Source organism: Vanessa atalanta, chromosome 3, assembly GCF_905147765.1.
Source record: "Vanessa atalanta chromosome 3, ilVanAtal1.2, whole genome shotgun sequence".
Lineage (NCBI taxonomy): Eukaryota > Metazoa > Arthropoda > Insecta > Lepidoptera > Nymphalidae > Vanessa > Vanessa atalanta.
The window spans coordinates 8,074,411-8,093,965 of NC_061873.1; the positions used below are offsets into that span (position 1 = coordinate 8,074,411).

General features: G+C 30.1%; 1 protein-coding gene across 3 annotated transcripts in view; it reads right to left on the bottom strand.

The window, feature by feature from the left end:
* The window catches only part of LOC125076316 (sodium/hydrogen exchanger 9B2-like), a 43,831-nt gene extending 24,643 nt beyond the window's left edge, over window positions 1-19,188 (bottom strand). The window contains exon 1 of one of the 3 annotated variants that reach the window (XM_047688422.1): window positions 18,955-19,188. In XM_047688422.1, coding sequence (XP_047544378.1) covers window positions 18,955-19,173 — 219 coding nt within the window. In that variant the 5' untranslated portion in view covers window positions 19,174-19,188. Of the gene's footprint in view, window positions 1-7,816; window positions 7,835-11,945; window positions 12,069-18,954 lie in introns of those variants that run through there. The other 2 variants (XM_047688453.1, XM_047688442.1) reach the window with 2 other exon arrangements.
* Window positions 19,189-19,555: the final 367 nt, after the last annotated feature.

A 19,555-nucleotide genomic window follows, 5' to 3' on the forward strand; every position in this document is an offset into this window, starting at 1 on the left:
GAAACCTCCGAGATAGTTTAAAATAATATACTACAGTATCTTACACCGTAAAAAGGTCTTTAAAAAATTCCGAGATGGTATGTGTCTATCTCTTATGGATAACCCACAATATCCATTTTTTATCCTTTACTTTTTATGAGAAATAATGGCTTACTTTCGAAGCGATTTTAACCAATACAGCATTAATCCTTATCCAATTTAAGGTACTTACCTTAAATACATTATGCATTTAGTAAAGATCAATATGACCCTTTACAACATGTCATTTAATTGATATTTTCGAAGATATTGGTATCAGCATTGCAACCGTGCGAAGCCGGGGCGGATCGCTAGTAACCAGTAAATGTCAGTTTAAAGACTATATTCATTATAATATACTTTATAAATGCTGGTTTTCAGATGCACTCGTCGACTACCTACTTAATAGATACCTCGTCAGCTATATTACATAGGGTATATATTCTCTATTTCTCTTCATTTTTCCGCATTCATACCTAAATGTGTCTACTTACAAATTTTATTGTAAATATAATTATGTAATATTTACCATTATTTAGTGACTGCATAGATAATTATAATTGAAAACAGCGTTATTGAGTTAGCATCAATGGAAAATTGCGCAAGAAAGGATAAACGCGATGTAACAATGTCTTTTCAACGATTGTTAATATTGTATTCAAAGGAAAGTTTACAAAGAAACTATTTCTTAACTGCATGTTGCAATACAATATTTATTGAAATTAGCTCTTTCGCAGTTTTACTTACAAATTAAGTAAGTATAGTATTCAGTAAGGAGTATTATATTTTCTAGGCACGATTTGATGCTTTAATTATACATATTATTTAAGTTATCAAATTTTTTGGTTGTAATTCTTTTCTGGCAAATAAAATTCCGTAATGCATCTATACTTTAATCTCCATAAACTAATTCCATATTGTTCCTTTTTTGAATTTTATTACCCTGTATAAGATTATATTTATAGCCTATTCCAATGGAAGTTGGAAAAAAGATAAACAAACCTTAGATTTACTTATTTTGCTAATAACTCGGCTATATTGAGCACTACTAAGACTGTATGATTAATATATCTTTATTTATAACACAACATTATTACACTTAACTACTTATTTCCACTTTAATTTTACTTCCAAAATTCTAATAACAGTTTCGTCGACGTATTTTGTCGCAAATCCATAGTTAATATCATAGAATAACCAAGCTCTCGCCAATGATATCGCGTCAATATGTTGTCAAAAGTTGTTTATTTGACTTTTTTCCTGTTATAGTTAGAATATAGTAAAGATAGTTACGTATTGTTGAACGCATTAATCTCGAAAACTGCTAATCGGAGTAGTCATAATCAAAACGGAGGATTTGAATGATTTATTTTTTGCTTTATTTTATATATTAAGGAAGATTATATGACTTCATTAGCCATAAACGTGTACTATTTTGGCATATTAAGGACACGTATTCGTCATGTGTTTGTATAATAAACATATTATATAACTGCATGTAAAATTCAAATTTATCGCAAATCCGCGAGCAACCAATATTATCTGATAAAACTGAATGAGTTTATGCATCTCATGCAGAAAATCGTTAGTCATATGTATATTATTATTAGAAACGAATAAATGTATGTGTATAGTATTGGTCAGTAAAAAAATATAATAACAGGAGCTCACGCTAGATGAGGAACCAGGTGTTTTTTTTAAATCCACATTTCGATCCGAGCGTTTTGTTGGAGGAATAATTAAAGTACAGTTAAGAATAAGAAATAATCAGCTCAAGCATGTACTGCATGGTATTGGTCTTATAAAGGTGATATTTGGATAACAATAATTGTGAAGAAGTAAAAATAATGAATAGTTTTGAATTTTGATCGCTATAAAGATCTATATGATAACGGCCTAAATTAAACGTAGAGGGGCGCATCTTAGTGAGTGAATAGATCTATGCGATTATTGTCTGTAAATGTAAATGGGTGTTGCTTTACATATTGATAATAAGCGTAAAGAAAATTAATGTTCCGTATAAATACAATTGAGACAAATGCAGATATGTATAAGAAGACGAGAAAAATATTCGTCGCAAACGGCAATTATTTACGCGCTTAAATAATTGCCACTCACCATAAGCGGTTGAAAGCATGGTTTGTAGGTGATTCTTTATCTGTTCGTTGGTTTCTTGCGAAAAAAACCCTGATATTCGTACTAAGTTCTCGTACTAGTAGGCAATATAGCCTAAAAAAAAGGGTCTAACTTAATAGCAAAGTAAAAACATACGACTTTACTGATAATACTTAGCGCTCTATAATTTGGGTAGAGATCAAGGACTCGTACCATGTTATGACCACTACCTGGCCTTGATTCGCCCACAAGAATTTATATGTATAAAAATAAAAATTATATTTCTCTATTGGTCTATTCCTTTTGAACGGGACGCGTGTGTCTATTCCCAAAATATGTATTAAAAATACATTTCATTTTATTTTTAATTATAAAAAATTACGATAGGAGAGGTGTTCTATGTTCGTCCAGTGTTTTGTACAGTTTACAGTAACTGTTTTTATTTTTATTTGTATATAAGTAAAACTTTCATGTTAAAAATTGTTAATATATATATTATATATATATATATATATTATTAAATAACATAAGCGATAAGGAAATATATAATATATACTGGTAGCAATAAAGTTAACGCTGTGCGTTGCTGGTCAGTCAGGGCATAATGTCACTAGCTCACTTGACGAATAAAGTTAATAATAATACTTATATACTTTATTACTTCTTAAATAATAACAAATATTAAATATCTAAGTGACCTATCAATTTGACTGTGCTAATAAATATTCCAACTTGTTTAACGTATTTTTATTATTATTCTAAAAACGGTAAAAGTGAAAATTTTATAACTGAGTGAGACAATTTTCTTAAACTTAGGTTATCATTTATTTTCTTATGTTTTAAACATAAAAATTGTTACTCTGTTGTATTTTTATGAAAGCCTATGTCGTTGTCCGACTGTTCTGTAGACAGTTTGAATGAAACTAGAACGAATGAGGCGAACTATTATATAACGTTAAAGGTTCTTATCAAACGAATTCGATTTTTTTGAATTAAATTGGAAGACAAAAAATATAGGACTATAATTTCAGTGTGATTTAAATTAATTGGCAAACAATTTACATCAATTTACGACGTATAGGAGATTTATTTTTAAATATATATATATATATATAAATGTATAGGGCAATTGTTAAATTGGGAAATCTTAACGTTGTAAGATTTTTCCTGTTGGTAAATTTAATTAAATATATAGATTCGATCACGCTTGTGTATATACATAAGCGAAATACCACTATCATGAGTTCCCCAAAACTGCCTATAGTCTCGATTGACTTTAAATTTAGCAAAGTTCTTCCTTATCGATGAAGACGCTCACTAAAATAGGTTTATCATAAAATTAAATGACATGGGGTGAAAAAGGGAATCCTACGGGGTACGAAATCGGGAAGGAATCTACTATTATATAACAGAGACGTTTAAAGAGTCGCATTGCCAAATAATTTATCAAAAATATAAAGTAACAATATTTTCCTTAAATTTATTAAAATAAATCAATCCAGTTAATTTATACATCCTTGAACTTTTCAAATTTGAAAAAAGAACCTTAAATATTTTCGGCGAATAAAGGATGTTCAAATAAAGTAATCTCTTTACTCAACTCATTGCTAGTGTCGTAAGTCTCGTACGTAGCCAAGGTAACGGAATTATAAGATATTTTAAAATGTATTATTGTGTGTAAAAAACAGTTTCATAATATTGCTTACTAAAAAATATTAACACTCAAGTATGTGTTCAAGGAACGGTGCAACTTTATAATAGAACGACAATAATGACCAGAGAGACTTCGAGCTAATTTTGCCGACAACTATACGCAGGAAATGCTTTATTCGCCTTCTCGGACCAGGACTTACATCTCCACGTTCTGTCTGAGGCATATTTTCAGAGTATGAACTATACTGAGAATCTGTTCTCAGTTCGTAGCGTGAACTGAGCACAGATTCTCAGATTCTGTGAGTCGTGGTGTCGGAATTATCGTAAATTTCAACTTCCGATCTAACACCAGTCTCGTAACTCGTCAAAACAACCGTGGAACAAGAAATACTTGTCTCGTTTCTTTAATTTTATCGACGGCGGGCAGGACAACATCAAAGAAGAGTTTATGCGTGTATCCTTTTTCGCGGAGACGGTCGCGTCGTTATAGTCCTCCAGTGTTCCCACCGCGCCAATACTTTGGCTTTTGTCTGACAGAATTTCCTAAGGCAGAAAACATGTTAGGTCATCCTAGGGCCGCTTCATATCTTTTTTTTTGAAGGATGTCTTTTTCTTTTTGTTTCCCCAAGAGTTTCAGTTACATGAAATGTACTCAGGTACACGAAACTCTAGGCGTTGCACTCATTACGAACGTGCGAGATTATCGGTTTCCTGCTCAGCAGTTTGTGAACCCTTGCTTTGGTTTTTGAGGGTACAATGAAAATTGTCAGCTTGCAGAACGTAGTGAAAATTTTATTATCTACCACATCTCGGCGAGCTCTATCGTCCTTTCAAAGTTCTCCCTCGATGGGAACACCAGCTTATTATCGGCATAGTATTCGAAACTAACACCGTCAGTATGGTGTGATGTATAAAACTGCGACATACGGATTCTACAAGTTAATGAAAAAAAATCTAAACTCGTGTGAGGTATCTCTCAATAAATCATATGAATATTTATGTATAATAAATAAACTTGTATAACAAAATAATTAAACATAATTAGTTTGTTTATTATACGCGTATAAGTAATTGAAATTACAAATCTTAAGTGCCTGGGAAAATCTCAATGTAAGAATTTTACAGCCAAAGTTTCAGTGACGGATGGTGTTTTTATAAAACACTTTCTAGCATTATATACACAGTTGTTTTAACAAGTGTAATATAACGTGGTTTTCATAATGAAGTATTATTGTGCTTACAAAAACCGATTGTCATAATGTTATGTAATTGAAACAATATTAATTGTAGAATTATAACTTGTTACTCTTGATAACAATTGTTTTGATTTTTAATATGATTATTATGGAAAATTATATTAATAGATACCTCTTATGTAAGAAGTGATGTCAGTAATAAATTAATCGAAGATGATCTAATTTTGCGCATACTGAAGGCTAAGCAAGAACCTACTATTACTATACTATACAAAAGCTAATGCTTTTGTTCATCTTATAGATGACGTGGTGACTAGTGACGTTAAGAGTGGCATTATATATAAGATGTATTGCCAAAATAAAAGTTGAAATATTTAAAGAATGTCTTCTATAATTAATAAAGACACATGGTAAAGAAAATAAAAAGGGATACCCGTTCGAAAAAATCTTCTAAATTGACAAAAAACGGTGAATGAAAATCTGTGGATTTTGATGATATTTTTAAACCGCTTGGAGTCCTTTTATTAAATAGCTATATAAATAAGGCCACCAAATAACATGTACTAATTTTTAATAACGCCTACGGTTGGCACTAAATAAATATAAAAAAAACTACTAAGTTTACTATACAGATCACTAATTATAATGTAAAAAGTATGCATTGCATACTCATTTTATTATTTAAAATTCTTTAAAAAGACACGTATACTATTTTTTCCTCTAGGTATATAATAAATTATATAAAATATTACCTGAACGAGTTCTTGTGTACTTGTGCACTTGACACAAGTAAGTCCTTCAGTTTATTATTATTATTCTTGAACAATATTTCAATGTTAAGTGTAACCAAATAGAATAGCTGATAAAAATTAAGCTTCTACAATTTTATTTTAAATTATAATAAATATAAAATAACTGTAACGAGGTCGTTTTAAGAATTTCTTTTTTTGTTTAATTAATCTTTGTTTAAAAAATAATTTTGATTTTCGCAAGGTAAACAAAACATATATATAACTATACTATTGAGTAACTGTATGTATCCTTTATTTTTTATAGTATTTAATTATGCATGAATGTATAAATAACAGGCCAGATTTTTTTTGTTCAAAGTCAAATCTATTCATTTGTAAGAATACGATCATATCGAATTTATTATGCGACTACGGAGGGTATATGATTTCATTAGGCTATTCATTCATTCGAGCGTATCTTCTTAACTATCTATCATAATTCGACAAATAACTAAACAATGATACAATTATTGGATGCGTCTTGATCGTCTGCTATTTATAAGGATTTTATTAGAGCAAGTATGCGACCACAGCTATACCCCGAGTAATTGAATATATTGAATAAAGTGAATATATTTATATTAAACTAAAATGTAGGAGTTGTCTTTTTATTTGATGGTAAATAATTGATATCTTATTAGGTCCAATAATTAACGTAAGCTGACGCATTAATTGATAGGCTCACATAGGATTTGTGATGTACATGTTAAATTTAATACACGTTTCTGAATAATAAAGAATGTTTTGTCATTTACAAAGTTAAAGCGAAAACAGTAAAAAAAAAACACGTTGTTTTCTAAGACAAAAGAATCGTTAATAGTGTTTTACATAAAAAAAACCCAAACGCATTAAATGACTTTGAAACGATTTCATTGTTAAGGAATAAATGTTAGGTTTTTATCCACGTGGGATAAAAAACCCAGCGGAAATCGCATGTAAAATACAAATTACAAAAAACGTAAACGACCCTTAAATAAAATATCAGACTTCAAAGTAACGTAGGTACATTTTATTCTTCGATACCAAATAGGGTAATTTGCTTAGAAAAACACTGCTTTTAAAATATATATTAGAAAATAGGGTATCATTACAACTTTATATACTTCTTAATAATAAAAAAAAATGATCAAAACGCGAATATATATAGAGTTTGTATTGTAATATTTTTAGACGGGTTTGTTATTATCGAATGTCGAGAGAAAAATATTTTAATTCCATTTCCTCACAAACCTATTCAGCTGAAATTTTACGAAAAATGTTGGTACTCTTCAGGTGACACAAGGAATACTCTAATAGCTATAAACGAGCCCTTTGATTTTTGGCTAATGAGCCAAAAATCAAAGGGCTCGTAGAACTTAGATTCAAAACAAACTAAATGTAGTTTGTTTTGAATCTAAGTTCTAAGACTAAGATACTAGAAGACTAAATTATATTTACTGCAATAGCAACAGTATTTTTTTCAATAAATGTAAATATAAATGTTCCTGTAGGTTTTGTTGTAATGATGTAATACACATTCGTAAAACGTAAATTGACGATGAATCTTTGGTTCATTCAATCATATGAAGATGGGGCATGCAGAGCTACGATTAAATTAGCAATTGTATACCGACGCCTTTGTCTCGTAACCCGTTCCAGTAATTAAATATGGCATGGTTCAAGCAAGTGATGTGTGAACACGAGGATCGTCAATCAATAGCGAGGTTGATCTGATCCAGACGTTACTAAAATCGTAAATAAAGTTTATGCCTATTTTGTTTATCTATCGCTTCGCACCTCAATCCGTATGCACAGCTTTACCGCGTGGTCACGATCAAAATATTAACACAAGTTAACAAATTTTAACATTATAAGGAAAAATTTCATTCGTCAAAAAAGTTCTAATTGAATACACAATTATTGTATTATGTCAAAATACCACAATATTTGATGCAGTCACTTTACTTGTTAGAATATTTTAATGTAAATTTTAAAGCTTAAGTACAAATACAGGGCTATAATACAGCATGCGGGTCAGTAATAGTTAAACGTTTAAAAACAAACCATCTTATATGCTTCTGAGTCAGTAACACTTTACACTGTTCCGTTTGCAATGCACTCCGAAATAATTTTTTTATTAAATTTTTATTAAGGGAACGCACGGAAGATCCCGTCCAGCGCTTTCAATACATGACAATGTTATGTGCGCTTCACACTGATGCTCATTGTTATGACGCTTGCCTTGTCCCTGTCAATTATCCCAATTGATATGTTATTGAAAATAATCGAGTTTCAAAGGTAAGCGCTATCTTTTACAATATTAACACTTGATATTTTCTAAATTTGTAAAACATAATTTTAAAAAAGAGCAGTTTTTCACATACAGTTTCGCGTTTAAATGTAATGCAATACAATAGATTTTTTAAGAAGGTCTTTCGACTCGGGTTATCACAAAGTTTATGTGCTTATAAGGATGATTGTTTGTGTGTGTCTTTCACCTTAAATATTTTGAAAGCAAATGATAATACTTATCCAAATTTATTTCATCCTAGGCGTAACTACACATTTTTTTTCCTCAATTACTTTCTTTTATTTGTCAAATAAACTATAAAAACTCATGAATATTGTAAAATGCATCTTTAAGGACCGTCAAGTCATAGCGTGAGTTAATGAAACCGCGTCAATAACAAATGATTTAGGCAAAGGTTTAAGAACCAAAAAGTATATTGATAAAGATTTTTTAATCAATTATCTGATTTAATTTTTAAAGTAATTCATGAATAGTTGATTGAATACATCGAATATGAAATATACATAGGAAAATGGTATCAGTTTATCATTACTATTAATTTCCTTGGTAATTAGCATTCAGAACTTGTTCCGAGTTACATCTTTGCGTGACAAATAGTATTTGAAGGTAATGTATTGAGAAATAGTTAATGTTGACTAAGAACGGTCTGTTAAATATTTTTATATTATAACTAACATAAACCCGGCAGTTGTCCTGCTTTGGTATGTGTCTGTTGTGATAGCAATTGTCATTGCTATCGGCTATTCGGATCGGTATGGAAGTTGACAGCGCCATCGAGGAGTTAATTCAGAACTCCATCATATATGAAACGATTTGAAAAATTCCTTGCGTGGGAGATTTCCCGTGAGTTTTCAATTATTTTTATATAATTACTTATCTATATTAATATGTATTATAAATGCTAAAGTAACTTGTATCTAAGTAAATGTTGTTGTTGTTATTTATATGTAAGTGTATCTTTCCGTCTGTTACTCTTTCAAGGCCAAACCACACACCCAAAATTTGATAAAATTTGGTATGAAGTAAGTTTTAACTCTAAGCCTAACACTTGACGACCAACCCCTAAGACGTGAGCGAAGCCGCGGAAGATAACTAGTATTATATTACTAATAAATATAAATTATCAATACTACATATATATAACAGTAAAATTAATATTTAGGTGCCGTTTTTTTACAAACGATGATGTTTGTTTAATAGTTATGATGTTAGCGTATACATTTGAGGGCCGCGTGTCAAAATATCATCTGTGGACCAATACTGCTTGAAACTAATATGTTATCTCCACTTTACCATCATCCCGCAAGAATTAAGGTTATAAATAAATTGAGTCGGATTCGTAAAAAGAAAAAATGTGAACCGATAATTGCTTTCAATAACGCTATTAAACTCTTTAGTCTTAATCTTTAGCCATTAGAAAAATCTGATAAAACAAAAAACATGGAATGAGGTATTATTATTATTGGCTATTTTAGAAAATTACACGTCATTATAATAATTGTGTTATTTATTTTCTTTTAATTTTGGTAAATATTTTAAATATTACAACACGTAAGTAAAAATAGTGCAACACTGATCAAAATAGTGTAAAGATATAGTTTAAGTTTCGACAACAAGTAAATAAACTTGTCTCTAGGTAAGTATAGGTAGGTTATCTATAGAAGTTTGCCATCGAACTCAAGATTGCAGTTCAAGCCCTAAAGTATTGTTACTTTTTGAATGCTCTGTGTTATATTTGCAATATATTTTTTTTAAGATTATATATAAGATATATAAGAAATTTTGTAAGATAATATATAATATTTTTATAAGATTTCATTAAATGTTTAAAAGGATTTCTGATATTTACAAAAGTACCTTCAAACATTATTTTATTTTTAAAAATTTCTTTATTAATTTACAATTGCTTTCACACTCAAACAATTCAATACTTAAATAAAGGGATCAGATTTAATACACTGGCTACCCAAGGCTTATATTAAGTCATCACCACTAATAATTAAGAGAAAAGTCCTACTACAGGTCCAATGAATCTATTTCCATTGTATAAATATAATTACAGATTGAACTATGCAAGTATGTCAGTATAATAGCGTGGTATAATCCGATCGATCTCATAATGAAGGGTTCACTTGTTTTGTTTTGATGAATGCTATATATTAAAATTAATAACATGGAAAGACATAAAACAAATCAGCTTTTGCTTTGTGTTTACGATTCTTTAAAAATCTGTTATTTTTAATAAATCTAAACCAACCGTTCCATGGTATTTGAGTTAGTTATTGAACATAAACGAGCGACAAGTTTATGAGGTATTGAATACAAAGATATATCTTTTGCGTTTAATATGCAATGAAGATAATAATGTTTAAATGATATTATTTTATACTTTTTACTGCGTTACGGATGAACATACAGCTCGAATGCGAAGCGGCGTTTTAGTACCCTATTATTGTCAAAAAATAAAAATCGCTATTTATTCGACTTTTTATTTTTTTAACTGTAATTTTTTTACCCAACGTCGGTAATATATAAGTACTGTGTTTCGAAAAAAAATTACAGGATAACCGCAAAATAAAGAGTTTTATGTTAAAAATTTATTTTTATCATATACTTTATATAGATAGAGCTACCCCCCATCGCCTCGCGTTGGTATCGTTAGAATTGACTAGGGAATATGTTAAGAGCTTCAGAGAATACGTAACCGTATCCCACCGTATAGAGGCGAGGAACCAACTCGCAAAATCGTTATTGTAAATACTTCATCTTCCATACAGGTATTTCGAAATAACTGAATACCGAATACAGTTTTTAAATATTTCATGTTTCTTTATCTTGTAAAAATTAAACGAAAAAAAATGTTTAGTCAGAACAAAAACGGTATCTCATAAAGTCGACGGCGCGGCGTGCGCTATAAAGTACTCTATCTGCCCCGCTAATAACACTGTTGTATTTAACGATAGTCATTTTTTACTGGTTTCTGTTACAAATATTATTTCACATAAATATCTTTGGAGATATAAAATAAATATATTTAGAAGCAACTTTATGACATAAGAATATCAACTATATTAAAAATATTATTTTTTGATTCGAGTAAGGTTTTTACTTTTTTAATATTAAATTTTATTGCTGCACTGCTGGGCAAAGAATACAATATTTTAAGGATCTAAATCTATTACAATTACTTTTATAATAATGACATGAAGTTTTAGTTGATAACAAATTGAAACTTCGGATGTATTCGTATTATATAAAATTTACAATACAATGACAAATAAATAATCTATAACAGGATACATTTTCTATAATGTTGTACATTTTATTTACTGGCAATCTTGGCAAATCAGTGAATACATATTTAATGCGATGATGTGATTATTTGTTGGTTAAAAAATAAATTAAAAAAATAAAATAAGTATATATTCATATCCAATATTTTGTATTGACGACATAAATAGTCGTCAATGATAAAAAAAGTATGAAAATATGTTTCGTTTGCAATTAAAACACTTATAAAATATATATAAGAATATATTATTTCAAACCCCGTCGTGAAACGTTCCACTGGTGACAAGGGGATTGTAAATTTATCTTCCAGAGAATCGGTAACGGGATATTAGATGTAATGAAACTTTTAATATTAAAATTTAAAATATAGTTGTTACGTTTAATATCTTTATATTTAGTATTAAAAAAACTAGTAAATTAAGTTATAATAAAGTAACCTTTAATCAAATTGGTTATTAAGCAATTAACTGATTTAATTATTTAAATATAACCTCAAATTTATAAAACTAGTTATAGTGTTAATAATGAATTTAGTTAAACTTACTTTAGCTAGTTGAATTCTTATTAATAATGAACATTAAAGATACGAACCGTAAATAAATATTCAGCGGCACTGATCACTACGTAATACTAATGGTTTAATTCGTCAACATTAGTAAACTATGTAGAATATATTGCACTTTATGCGTTAATTCGGTCGCTGATGTCGATAACGTATGAAACAAATAATAAAGACAGGTGTAAGTGCGGTCCTCGAGTCACGAGGCTCAAGTGCCTAAGATAAGGGATAAGGGCGAGATGAGGCACGACACTGAAATGACCAGCGAAGTACTGTCAGCGGCGACAGCAACGAGAGAACTCAGAGTGACCTACGTGGCAACAATAAGCGAGACATTCTATATCGTCATAGGTATTTCACTTTTTTACGGTGTTTTTTTATGGAAAACAAGGTCTACGTTATTCGTTAAACGGTAAACTAATGTGTATAAGTAGGTATTGTGATATTCCGTCGAAAGATTTCTATCATTGATTCAGATCATATGACAGATATAGAAACTTTATTTCTTCTAAGGATTGTTTTAAGACTGATGGTTAACTGATAGTTCCTGACAGTTTGAGACACACTTTTGATGAGATAAAGCGAGATCCGATTAAATTACGGTTAGTTTGATATAAAGTATTAAATGTAGGTTTGATTTTGAAAAAAATACTTTTATATTACAATCAACGATTATGATTTTTTTAAAATAAAAGGACGGCTTTAATTAAACCTTTATAACTAACATGTTAAAGAAAGATGCGATTGGTTGTTTTTCTACCTTAATTTTAATAATCTGTTAATAATTTTTATAGCTAACATCAGACGTACCTTAAATCGCGAACGAAGCCGCGGCCGACAAATAGTAATATAAAAATGCAACAATTTTGCACAAATTAAATGTCCTATGAAATATATTATTGATAAATAAAATTTATGCAAGCGACTTTTAAATATGTCTATGTATTGTTTATTTTATTGTAAAAGATTTACTATATTTTTGAGCACGACTCACAAGTATGAATCATTTGAAATTGAAATTTCTCTGAGATCGTAAAAGAGGAGGATATCGAGAAAGGTAAACCGCTATTTAAGGTAAGTTGGTCTAAGAGGATGTTAGAGATGGATGGAGTGGACCCGCATACTTCGCGATTATTGGCCTGCGCTTTTACAGGTGATATGTAACCATTAAAATAAGCATTAAACTAAGCATTTAACCAAATAAGTTTGTTCCAACCTAAACTATCAATAAAAATATTTTTATTTACACGAGATTCCCTATGAATGATCAGATGATGAGAAGATGAATTGGCTGATTGTCATTCAGGCCGCTGGTTGAACAGCAATGTATAGTAAAGTGGCTAGGCGTTTAATTGGATGGCAAATTTAACCAGTTGGCTGCGACATATATTGGTGAAATTTGATTTGCGAAGACAGCTTGAAAATTGCTTTCAATTATAAATAACGAAGTAATAAAACGATTTAAAATAATACATTGATATTTCTTTTTTTTTTTTAAAGAATTACGTTTTAATTTTAAACAAAATATATTCAATATATGTTTAGGAAATAATAGTCTAATACACAGATAAATTAATGTGTACAATACATATTGGGACTGTTTGTATTAGGAGCCAGTTTCTAATAGAAAGGACGACGCTGTCTTTGGTACAGCCAAGCGGTCCCTAATAACGTAGTCGTATAAACGTATTGGTGAGAAGAAGAGCTTTCGTTGATTTCCAAATTGTCTTAAAGGTACATAATTGTACAATCTATCACTTTCCATCAGCAGAGCCATGTGCTCGTTTTGCCCACTACGCAATAAAAAATAATTTTAACATATTTACACCTCATCTCTATCTAAAGGTATGTCTGGAACAGATAGCTCTTGTTGTGATAAGACCGTCTGCAATTTTATTCTCTGATGTACAATAAAATATATTACCATAATATAAAACATTTTTTTTTTTAAATAAAGTACATGCCACTTAAAATATTTGTCATTACTATCAAAGATTCTGTAAATTCACTAATGCAATTTAAAAAAAAACATAGACGAGATTGCTGAGGGCGTGCATTATGATGTATTTAACCTGACTTGTACGAATGGAAAGATTGGCTCGATAATGGCTGATACTAATTGATTTGTAACGTTTGCTAACATAAGTTTATACAATAAATAAACACGTTTACTAAGCCTTTAACCGTACGAAGTCAGTCTGGGAATCTGTTCTTGTAAATGTCAATATTATAATTCGTGTAATAATTAAATTTCCTCAGAGACGAGAATATGATCATATATCAATTTAGGTGATGATGTGGCCGTGGCCCTTTATTAGGTACTTGATAAAGAATTCTAAAAAAACAACATGTTTAATCTTATAAAATTTAGATTTCTCTCGCGATATTTGTTATCTGTCTGAGATTAACATGAAGTGAGATGGATTATCAATAGAGGAGTACCATGTTAAGAACTTTACAACAGGCACTCGTGTTAATCATAATAACTAAGCGATGATATTATTTATAATAATCATTTTGAAAGCTGTGCTTGCATTGCATTTTGCAGAAACTGCAGAATTACTATTGTGAAGCAAAATCTGATATGATAATTGCAAAAATCATCAAACAATTTTAGATGCGAATATTTCGCAAGCGATTGTTCGATATTGAAATGTTTTAAAATTATTTATTTTATATTATAGATCTATAAAGACGAGAAGTTTTTGGATGTCGCCGCATTATTAATCATCATTATTTATACGGTATTGGTATACGGCGTTTGTTCACTCGAATTCAAAATATATAATTTCAAAATTTTATATTTAGATAATATACTCTAAATAATCAGAATTTGAAAAGTGGGAGAAGAATATGTGATTGTGATTAAAATCTAAAGACTAAGAGACATCAAGTAGCCAGGCTTATAACAGACTAAGCGTTATTATGCCTGAAATTCAGTCGAAATTAGCTTGACATGCATGCTTGACATGCATGCAATCGAGCAATCTATTAAATTGTTTTTGAGATTTAATCTCTGTCGATATAGGCTTTAGTCTGCGGTCGCTTTAATTCTGACAATTACGTTGACGTTATATTAGATAAGGGGGTTTTACAAAAAACCCTTTCAAGTTAAATTATTATAAGACACAAATTATATATATATACGTATTTATAATACAAACGAATTCCTAAAATTTAACACGGCGCCTCTCACAATGAAAAATGTTTTTGTCATTGAAACATAGAGTTTTCTTACATTATAATGAATTAAACGGTAACATTATGTGTGTAGATTTATTTTAAAAATAAATAACGTATTTATAACAAGTTTCTCTACTAAGTAATAACTAAGTTTCTCGACTTTGCGTGGGTAAGTAAATCTTTGCTTTTAGTCTTTAACCATGAACTATGCATTTTTATAAAAAAGGGGAAATAATTATAACGGATGTAGTTTAGTTTAATTGTCATAAAGTAATTCTATGCTAATCCTTTTCAGAATAAAGAACATATTAATTTTAAGCGCTTTATGTTGATGAATGTTGCCTCTTACACTTTGCAATTTGAATCGGTAGTTTTAGAACTATTATGATGTATTTAAATAAACGCGTGATGAAATGTAATGCAGGGCAGTAATAATGAGCCAAGAGCCGAGTTGGGTCTGTGGTAAGAGCCAAGATGGCGATCTTAACCGATGATTGCGGGTCAAGACCCAGGCAAGCACCATTGAATTTTCATGTACTTAATTTGTGTTATAATTCATTTATGGTGAAGAGAAACCTGCATGTATCTAATTTCAATGAAATTTTGTCACATATTTATCCACCAACGAGAAGTAGGGTATAATATGCTCCAAACCTTCTGCTCGAAGAGAGAGGAGTCCTTACATCAGCAGTGGGAAATTTATAGGCTGTTACTGTGTTCTGTTATGCAAACCAACATTACGCGAATCTTAATATCTCATTAGTTAAAAAATCTTTGGAAAATCAAAAGTAACAAAAATTATGCAACATATTAAATATAATATATTCCAAAATAATATGTTAGTTGCATATTAATCGGATCAATTTTATGTGAAACCGGGAACCCCTATCAAACAAAACTTTCCTGCTTATAAAATTTAAAAAAGTATAATATTTGGATACCGTAATAACAAAATAATAAAATACTCAGTATTTACATGGAAGTCTACCTAGCTTTGAGCAAGCCCGCCTGGGGTGTACCACCCATTTATCAGGTATTCTACCGCCTAACAACATTACTTACAACAAACAACAGGTGGCCTACTTGCCTGTCTGCCTAAATGAACTAAAAAAAAAGCGTGCAAGCTTGGACGACGCACGCAGAATAGCATAGATATGCACAAGAATAGTTAGATATACACCTACATTATGTAAGTACTAGCTGAATCTAAGGCTTTACCCGCGTGAAACTTATAAAATTTTAAAAAACTATACAAACCTTCACCGACATTTTTCCTCTAGGGGCAAAATAAAAGTAGCCTACGTCATTCCTCGGAACTAAATTTCATCTAAATCCGTTCGGCTGTTTAAGCGAGAAGAGGTAACAGATAGAGTAACTTTGCTATCTTAATATTAGAACGGATATAGTTACTTAGAGGTGCTGTCATTATTTGCATATGTACATTAATTATATTTTAATTTACATATTATATGCAATTAAAGACAGCCTATTGTTTAGTAACTATTCACCGACTACCTCTATTATTTATTAGTAAGGTACTTGAAATGTTGAAATAAAACTAGTTTTTTAACGGATTTAATCGCGTATATTAATTATTTTATTTTAACATCCCGACGTTTCGAGCACTTTGCAGTGTTCGTGGTCACGGGCAGACAGGCAGACGGGTCTGCCCGTGACCACGAACACTGCAAAGTGCTCGAAACGTCGGGATGTTAAAATAAAATAATTAATATACGCGATTAAATCCGTTAAAAAACTAGTTTTATTTCAATGTGTAATAATCGCGAAAATCTAAGACAACATTACTTGAAATGTTGTTTGTCACAAAATATAATACCCATATCAATGGGAAAAAACGAAATCTTAGTTTATACAAGCTGTAAAATTATTTGTATTAAGCCTTAAACAAACAAGTTGAAAATTTTATGAATATTATCACACGAATATTTTGTAAACAAAAACGAAATAAAATCGAGAGGTTGTCACATGATTGGAGATAAAAAGACAAAAGACGAATTCTTTATAATGATAATTGTGTTGATAGATTGTTGTTTCCTTATTTTATGAAAAACAAATAAAAATATTCCACTGTCGGGCTAAGACCTCCTCTCCTTTTTCGGACAAGCTAAAGATTAATTTAAAGCACAAATTGAACTAATATAAGTTTGTAATAGTTTTTTATCATTTTGCAAATATATAATTTAGAAAATGCTACCATATCCATATATATATATATATAGTAATATAATCTTCTACTAATAAATAGTAATAATGTTAAATATTTGTCTTAGTGTATATGCTCTTAGTTAGGTGTTTCATATTAATTAAGTACTAAATATTAGCTTACAGTTTGTCTTCAACTGTCTAATGAAGAGATGTATAATATATTGAGTCAAGATTGTGTGTTATATTGATCACATGTACATATTTACTTTTAATAATAGTAGCGTCTGCTAATTAATAGACCATCAGTGTAATTATACTAAGTAATATGTGTAAGGAGTATTTATTTATATATAATATCGAATTGACGCAATATCATTGGTAAACTTGAATAAATAATCTATGATATTAATTATGGATTTGTGAAAAAATGGCGTTTTGAGCGCCGACCAAGTTGCTATCGGAACTTTGGTAAATATGCAAAACTAAAGTGGATTTAGGTAGTTAAGTGAAATAGTGTTGTATCATGAATAAATATATATAAGAACTGTTAAATAGTCTACACTATAGCTGAGCTATTAGCAAATTGTAATCTAAGGTTTGTTATATACTTTCTTCGATTGGAATCTATTATAGCTATATATATTATAAACTAGGAATGTTATGGATTTGGATACGGATATATGAATAATATTTTACCGGTTGGAGATACGAATACGAAATTATTTTGAATTGTTCGGTTGCTTCGGATTCGTTTCAGTTACGAATATTAAGAAAATATAAAAGGGAAAATTAGATAAAAATTTGATTAATTATTATATAATCATAGAAATAAAATAGTCTTAAAAACACTTAGCTACTCTTTTTAAGTATAACACTATGCAAAAATAAAATTATAAAAATAAATTTTTATCTTAAAAATATTTATTTTTCTATGGTTTTGTTTACAGTTATGAAGCTCCATAGTATCCCTGGTATGAACGATAAACGATAGTACGTTCAATGTGTATAATATGAGTTACAATTACATACATTTTGTATTAAAAATAGATATGTAACAATATAAATAGAAAATTACATAAATATTTTCGGCTCCTGAATATAAATGATGAATGTAAATATGAGAACTGCTACTTATCGCTTTAATAGGTCTTGTGACCAATACAATGAAATGCAAACGCCATTTGTTAAATACAGTGCGATTTAAATAAAATATTACTGTAGTTATTTCACTGATTATAAGGTGTTATCCCCAAGGTGATAATATTTTTACAGGTCGATAATCTTAGTTTGTCACGATCTCGGTAATGTGATAAACGAATCACATGGTTTCGCTTCACGGCCGAAGTGTAGGTATTGACGCAGTCGCGGAGAATATTCGTTATTATTTAGTATTCAACACCATTCTTGGCTTCTCAAATTGTATTGTCGTAATAATTTAAACTTGTTTTTAAGGACTTTTTATATCTTTACAAGATCTTTAAATGCTATAAAAGGCAATAAAAACAAATACTTTACATGTGACCTATATTATAGTAATTTTTTCTGTTTTTATTTGTTATTTTTTATACTATAAAGACGTGTTATCAAATTGTTAGAAGGTAAATATTAAAGTTTTTTTTATTTAACCAATTTTTAAATATATAATCTGTAGGTTAACCTATAAAACTATTGATATAAAAACATAATGGTTACCGCCGTTGCTGATCTGGATGTCCTGCCTGTGCCACCAGTAGTCTCTAGGTGAAGCTTTACAGCATCCACGCCGGATCGCTTCGTTCGATTCTGAGGTGGCGATGCCGGTGAACGTTTTCCACTTCGACTGTCTTGTTTTACTCCTTTTTTGTCTCGTTTATTCACAACCTTATCTGGTCTTATTTTAGGCTTCTGCTCTTTGGGGTCTCGAGTTTTCATTTTGTTTCTAGAACATATATCTCAGGCGTATTGAACATAAAACCTCATAATGATATCAGGTGTGTATCTTTAAGTTTTAAAGCAGCCAAATCGCTAACGTTGATAGATAAAGCAAATTTGATCGGAAGTATTTTGAACTAACTGTTGACAGGAATTGATAAGATATTTGTCGAAGGTGAAGTGGAAAGAGTACTGATAAAAAATAATACAGCAGTCAGCTGTCTCGACTACGTGATCGTGGAGGTCTTTTGTGTTAGCACCTCGACGCGATCACGTAGCTCAGTGAAGCCTTGAACCGCAGCTGCGACGATGCCGTGGTCTGGTCAGTTTCAGGATTTACACGAACACTTAGTATGTTTGCACACAAACGATTGCCGTAATA